Below are 7552 nucleotides of genomic sequence, written 5' to 3'. Positions count from 1 at the left end.
TGTATTTTAAGTTCACAAAAGTTAGACTAAGTTGTTTACTTGACTGTGCAAAACTCATCTCAACACTTTATGTATCTATAAACACACTGTCCTCTTTGTTGACGGTACTAACTGGATAACTAGCTACATAATGTAATACTGTGAACTGAACACCCTTCATCCCCAACCTGGGTTGTACATTTTTATCCTTGTTAGTCACGATGCAGCAGTATGACCACACGTTGTTGGCTAAGTTATCTCTAACCAGCAAACGCATAAACCTGGCGCTGAATTTCTACTGGACAACATGAAATTATTTATTCATCAAATCAGTGAAGCAAACACAAGAATCACAGTAACACTGACAAGAATGGCCACTGCTGTTGAAACGACATCCACCCGCAGTTGGGCGTGTCCAGGCGTCTTTAAGAGTGAGGTAATGCGCCAAGAGGTGGACTGATCTGCACACGTCTGAATGTTGAAAAAAGCAGTGGAATGCAGAGGAAGCAGATCCTTCACTGTTCTCTTTGCTAAAAGATGTCCACTGAAAACATTTAAAAACAAGCCAAAGAAAACTAATAAACAAGACAGACCATTCATGTGCAAACAACGTTTTCCTGTGAAACTCCAGCAGTGTTTTGTGGACTGAAAAACAAAAAAAAACAAAAAAAAAAACTAAACCAGACTTTCAATCAGAATGAGGGTGAATAGATAATGACTGAATTTCCATTTTTGGCTGAACTGTCCCTTTAGGACATACATGAAACATGAAATTCGATGACAAATTCAAAAGTCAAGCAACATACATAAATTCAAGCCAATAGTTCAGTACAGTCTAAAAGTTAAATGATAGTGCGTAAAGTTGCAGCAAATATATATATTAATTAATTAATTAAAAAAATAATAATATGGTTTTAAATCATTCCTGCCTTCCACATCATTATGAAATAATGTAGTAGCAGCAGCACTAGCAGCAGTTGCAGGCTATGGCCACTAGAGGCAGCCGAGCCTCCTCTCTCCTTTTGAGACGGTTGACGTTGACGCAGACTTGTACGTAAGGAAGGAAGGAGTAGTCTCTCTCCAAGATGGCGGCGACCATAGACAACAGCAATGCCGTACAGGCGACAAAGAAAAAGCACCTCGGGATCCCTGAAGCTGTGTTTGTGGTGGGTAAACACTGACTTTGCTCAGTCTGTTGCGTGTCTCACAGCGGGATTAGACCGTTGAAAAGTCACGTTTGTACTCGTAGCCGACGTGTGGGCGCGTCACGGTACCAACGAGCTAGTTAGCTAAGTTAGCATGAGAGCTAACTGTTAATCCTGCTGTGTGTGCAGGCTGGGCGGCTGCTCACGTCCATCTATGGACATCATAGTGGCTGTGTGTAAGCTGCTGCTTATTCACAGTATACTCTGTTTCCTCTTCAGGCTCTTAAGCATTTTAGTTAGGTACACGTTATTCAGTTAACTGCTTTGCTAGTATATATCCTAGTGTCATTTAACGGCGTTAGCTGCTTCTCATCCTCTCCTTCATTATTAGTTAATATTAACACTGTGATCCTACTATACGTAGAGACTACCAGACATGGACTTTAAAAACATATTAATATAATTAACAACATACAGGTGCTGGTCTGGCTCCTGTCAGGTTAAAGGGAAAGTTCACCCCAGAATAGGGCTGCACAGTTAATCGTAATTGCAATAAAATTGCATTATGGCCAAGTGCAATATCCAGACCACAGAACCACATAGCATTTTTTTGAGAAAACATAAGCATTATAATGAGACACTATAGTGCTGCAGAGATGGCCTGACCTAAAACCTTGTTCTTCAGAAGAAAAGTTTTTTGTGTGGTTAAAATCTGAACAAATCATTAATAGTTCTTTTTCTTTTCCAGGAAAAATATAAATTCGAATGGAAAAATGATCATTCCCACTAACTGTATCGCATATCACTATTTCAGTCAAAATAATCACACCATATCTTTTAACCATACCCTGCAGCCCCACTGCCTTCTCTCAAATATTATGGAACTAGATGGCACTACTCATGTGATGCTCGGAGCACCAACAAATATATTTTAAAAACTCAACATGGAGCGAAACCAGCAGAGAGACTGTGGTGCAGAAAGTGAGCCAACTAACTTGAAGAAGGAAAAAAAGCTAAATATCGCTTTAACCCCCTTTGTAACTTGTGATCTGCTTTCTTTGGAGCCTCATCCACCACCACAGTTGAACACAACACAGAATGAACCACTGCCAGGGGGTCTTTGCATGTATCATGATACAGTATTTATGAGAATCGATACTGTAACAAAATAAAATGTCATGATATTGGGGGGTGTATCTTTATTGTCTTAGAACCACAGTTCTCGCGTGAGATACTGTTAATCCTTGTATTATTATCATTCATGAAATGCTAAATGAACAAATTCATGCTTTTTTAAGCATGAATTTATGATAATTCATGGACTCTTACTAAAGTGTTAACACATTCTTTTGTTAATAATTTGCTATAATTTTCACGTAATCTGACTCATTGTTCCACCCAGGTAATGAAGAAGCAAAAGTTTTTTTCTGGTCTGTTTGCATTTACAAGACAGACCATGAAAGCAGTGAGCCACGTCCCTCAGAGGAAATAAATGTTAAGCATATGGTTGATGGTCAGTCTCAGATTTTACACTGAACACGAGAGATGACTCATGAGTCATAGCTTAAATCTTTAATAACTACTGTTTCCATTCATTATTTATCAGCTTTGAGTGAGTCTTTATGTTGGTATCTTGCCATCTCTGAATGGTTTGGAGATTTTTTTGGTTTCTAAACACAATCCATTGGCCCACCTATGAACACTGATGAAATAAATTTGGATTTATCTTTAATTTGAGATTTTTTACTTTTGAAATTATGAATGTTTTTCTTTCAAGGTTCCTAAAAAATACTCCAGGAAAAGTAACTCTTTAGTTGAACTTTTAGTTCATAATTGGTTGTTAGGTTGGTCATAAAAGTTATGTCAAATTTAGCCAATACATTTGATAATTAGTGAATCATTTGAAGCATTTTTAAGTTAAAAACACGTTCTCAAATTTAATATTTGCAAGTTTTCTTAGTGTTCTGTGGTCGCACATGGAAGCTCGTCAGGTTTTTGACAAAACTTTGCACTGTGCAATACAAACCTTACACATTAACGTACAAAACATGACAACAACTCACTAAATGTTTCACCTTTTCAGACTGAAGAGGATGACAGTGTCTGCGGGTAAACGACCCAGAGCTAATGTTAGCTGCCAGCCTGCTACACAGTGTGGCTAACGTTAGCACTGCTAGCAGGTTTATGTCTGTGTCTGTGCTTAATGTGGGCACATGTTTCTCCAGTCGAGTGAATATATATCAGCTTATTCTGTTACAGTCTACATTTAAAATTATTTACATTTTCTAGATTAAAACACTGCCAAACCGTGCTGATATAAACATCCAGGGCTGCCTAGGCGATCGGGGCATACACACTGGGCGAGAGGGGCTGCCATCTGACAGTGCTGCAGCCCCGATTAGTGGCGAGTGGCTTCATAAAATCTTAGAGGCAACAGTTAACTGGCATTGTGCATGAATGAAATATTGATAAATAGTTTAAATGACTAGTATTTGTGGTGGGGACGTTTAACTGTAAAGTCGACTAATCGTGTGTATCCCTAGTTCTCAGGTATCTTGTTTTGTCCCCAGTTCGAGTAAAGAAACCAGAAAATATTCACATTTAAGATGCTGGAAACAGAGAAATTTGACTTTTCTTGGTGATATACAGCGAGATCAATATATTGACTGGGCCTGACTTATTGCCTGATATTCACTTTTTTTTTTTTTTTTTTTAAAAGCTATTTTTCATTGCTGGTGATTTGTTGAATGATGAGTGGCAAGAAATTGCAGTACAGAACTGTAAAAGTTCATCTGAGTTCATATAAAACCAGTGCTGCAGTAATACAGTTTTTCCACCAGAGAGCACTGACCATTAATGTTGATTTAGCTATTTGTCATAACTCTTCTTCTTCTTCTTCTTCTTCTTCTTCTTCTTCTTCTTAAAAAAAAACAAATTAAAGGGATCCTAATCAAAAGTGATATGCTTAGATGCTTACTGTAAAAAAAACATTTTATTTTAAATATTTTTAAAAGAAGGCTAAAAACTCATCACTTCACTTTTCTCAAAGTCGTCCTCAAATGTCTTCTTGTATCAACAACCCAAATATATTCAGTTTCCTGCCATAAAAGAGTAAAGAAAATAGAAAATATTCACATTTGAGAAGATAATTCTGACTTTTTCCCCCTTAAAAATAAAATAAATTGAAAGCAGCTATCATAATAGATGGTAAATAAATTAATCTTTGATTCATAATCAGTAAATTGTTGCAGCTCTATTTTTATGTTCATTCAGTGTCTCTTTTTATGTGATGCACGTGCATGTACTTTCATTTTAAAACACACCTTTGGCTGCATTTCTTGTATAAAATATCCCCAACTATTTTGATAATTGATTAATTGTTTTGAGTTATGTTTTAATTAAAAATATGTCCAATTTCTCTGATTTCAGTTTCTTAAATTTGAATATTATGTGGTTTCTTTATTCCTTTATGACAGTTAACTTAATATGTTTGGGTTGCGGACAAAACAAGACATTTGAGGACATCATCTTTGCCTTTATTTAGGAAACACTGATGAATGTTTTTCACAATTTGACATTAATGGATCAAACAACTAATTGATTCATCAACAGATTAATCGATAATGAAAATTATTGTTAGTTGCAGTCCTGGACTCATTGGTCAGTCTTTAATGTCTTGTCTCGCTCTCTCCTCTGCTGGATTTTACAGGAGGATGTCGACTCTTTTATGAAGCAGCCCGGCAACGAGACGGCAGATTCAGCCCTGAGGAAGCTGGATGAACAGTACCAGAAATATAAATACATGGAGCTCAACCTGTCTCAAAAGAAACTCAGGTAACACCAACAAAAAGACACTTCTCTCATAAAGTAAACACGACACCAGACAGTTTGCTTTTGTGTATTCATATGTGCTGCCAGAACTGCTTAACAATTATAGATTACCTTCTTACTGTCATAAAAACTCTTACTCCTGGTTTGTCAGCTTTGTTCTTCATCATCTCTAGAAATACCTAAATCTGGTTAGTGAAATAACAGAAAAAATGACATGCTACAAGAAATAGCCTTAATATTAACAATAAAAAGGCGGATAAGACATAAATAGAAAATATTCTACTATTTTTAAATATTATATCTTACTTGTATTTTAAGGTTTATATCATATATCTAAAATTTTCTCTTGATTTTATTTTACACTTGCTTGTGCAAACATCTTTTTCTTGCCAATAAAGTCCCACTGAATTCACTTTAATAGAAAATATCTCTCTTTCCTCTTTAAAATACATTGTTTTTACTTTGGAAATCTGGTGACCCCCCCCACCCGCCCCCAACACTGTATACTTACTGTATGTACTTTCTCTGAACTCTGCATTTAAGTTTTTAACATCACTGAATTCGTTTGTGCTGAAGCAAATGTCCGTGTCATAATTTTCTGACTTAATTAACGCCTTCTTTACTCAACTGTCTTAATCTGCAGGTTGAAAAGCCAGATCCCACAAATCACACAGACGCTAGAAATCCTACGACACATGCAGAAGAAAAAGGTGTGTAGCATCTATCTAAACTAACGCAAATCAGGCTATTTGATCCGAAACATTTTAGAAAATATTAGAAAACATGGCTATTGATGAAAATAAATGTAGCATTCAGTTTGGCCATAATCATGCATGTAATGTTTTTGTTTTCTCAGGACACCACAGAGCCAATGGAGACACACTTCCTATTGGCTGACAATGTTTACTGCAAGGCCTCTGTGCCGCCCACTGAGAAAGTCTGCCTATGGTTAGGGGTAAGTAGAGCTCAGATTAAATGGCTCTTAAATTAGAAAACAATGTCTAAGAGAACTTTTAAAAAGACGGATAAAACAACAAGATAACAAGTACAAGACAAATGTAGGATAGTTATTAAGTAATAAAAGTTGAAGTGACTAATCAGAAGGCTAAGTCGGTTGTCATCTTCATCATTTTTATAAAACCAAGTGTTATCGTGGGATTAAAGGCCATAACGTCTCTCACTCCATGTTTTTCCCACCCTGACATTTTCCCCGAAAGGCTAACGTCATGTTAGAGTACGACATCGATGAAGCCCAGGCCCTCCTAGAGAAGAACCTTTCCACAGCATCTCGTAACCTAGAGACACTCGAGGACGATCTGGATTTCCTGAGAGACCAGTTCACCACCACTGAAGTCAGTATCCTTCCACTAAGTGGTCCGTACAGGTTTGTCTCGCTGCAGGTCCTGCAGAACCCGAGTGTTAAGATGTCTCAAGTTTTACACAACGCATTTCTACAACATGATTTGATCATCTCTAATAAATAAAACAATTTGTTCGTGGGGCAAATAAAAATTGAAGCCTAAGATGACGTCCTTTGAAACCAGAATGAAACCAGAAAATATTCACATTTAAGAAGCTAGAATCTGATCATTTTGACTTTTACGTACTCTTTTACTAGTATTAGTGTGATTAATAATTAATTATTTGATAAATCATTGCAACTCTACATAATTTATCTTTTATTCTCTGCTTTCACCCTTTGGAGCACACAACATGTCAGCAGTCATGACCTGTGTGATCAATAATTATTGATATCAGCCAATATGAAACTTCACTTTTGTGATAGGTTTTTCAGCTATATCGTGCAGACCTATTATTGTTATATATCTATTTTTATATATTGTAGGAGAATGTATATATTAATCAGCAGAATCGGCATTACCTACTGGTTGAAAAACTAGAGCCAATGAAGCCGATGTGCACCTCCAGCTTCATTCAGTACCTGATTTTCAGATTAAAATGTCGCTCTGCTGCCGTTGTTCTTTAACTCTTCGCTCCCCTCAGACATGGCACGAGTCTACAACTGGGACGTGAAGAGAAGGAGCAGAGAAAACCTCCTCAAATCAGCAGACAAGTCTTAATATCGACAGCACGGCGTCCACATCCCCTTCTGCTAATAATCTTCTCCTTAGTCAATAAAAAAAAACCAAACCCCCGACCCCTCCAAGTCATGTGTATGTTCACCCCAGAGCTCGACAGATGAGAGGACATGTTTGAAATATCTCCAGAGGCTGCGGTGTGCGCACACTTCAGAATTACGTGTTATTTTGAACATGCCCTCTGTCAAGTCGAGCTTCCACCACTACTGTTTTCTGTTGATTTGTTACTTTTTAAAGTATTTTTTCAAGTAAAAAACTAACAAAAAAACAAAGGCAACGAGGCAATTTTTGTATTCTTTTTAATGATTTAAGTATGTTCCTGTTATCTTTGGCAGATTGTGAGTGAGGGTTCTCTCGCGTCGTCTTTTCTTTCCTGCATTTTCCCTCCTTACTGACCTGCACTTCTGCTTTTTTTTCCCCTTTCGACCTGTTGACATACGTATGGAAGTCCATTTCCACCGATGCGATTAAAAGAAATCCTGTAAAGTCATTAGAGAG

At 37.0% G+C, this 7552-nt stretch overlaps 1 protein-coding gene across 1 annotated transcript; it reads left to right on the top strand.

Moving 5' to 3' along the window:
* The first annotated feature begins 1014 nt into the window (after positions 1–1014).
* vbp1 (von Hippel-Lindau binding protein 1) lies at positions 1015–7326 on the top strand. The gene is made up of 6 exons (XM_084712984.1): positions 1015–1145; positions 4834–4958; positions 5599–5665; positions 5812–5910; positions 6173–6311; positions 6960–7326. Exons 1-6 carry the CDS (start codon positions 1065–1067, stop codon positions 7034–7036), a joined length of 588 nt encoding a protein of 195 aa, XP_084569110.1. The 5' UTR covers positions 1015–1064; the 3' UTR covers positions 7037–7326.
* Positions 7327–7552: the final 226 nt, after the last annotated feature.

This window comes from Lutjanus erythropterus, chromosome 23 (genome assembly GCF_056507025.1).
Source record: "Lutjanus erythropterus isolate fLutEry1 chromosome 23, fLutEry1.hap2, whole genome shotgun sequence".
Classification (NCBI taxonomy): domain Eukaryota; kingdom Metazoa; phylum Chordata; class Actinopteri; order Lutjaniformes; family Lutjanidae; genus Lutjanus; species Lutjanus erythropterus.
This window is presented reverse-complemented; position numbering and strand designations above follow the sequence as displayed.

Bases quoted from the DNA above. Each gene is read 5' to 3' on its own strand.
- vbp1 (XM_084712984.1), top strand. From the start codon at position 1,065: ATGGCGGCGACCATAGACAACAGCAATGCCGTACAGGCGACAAAGAAA. The intron at 1,146-4,833 runs GTGGGTAAACAC...TGGATTTTACAG, and splicing joins TCCCTGAAGCTGTGTTTGTG to GAGGATGTCGACTCTTTTAT. The intron at 5,666-5,811 runs GTGTGTAGCATC...TTGTTTTCTCAG, and splicing joins GACACATGCAGAAGAAAAAG to GACACCACAGAGCCAATGGA.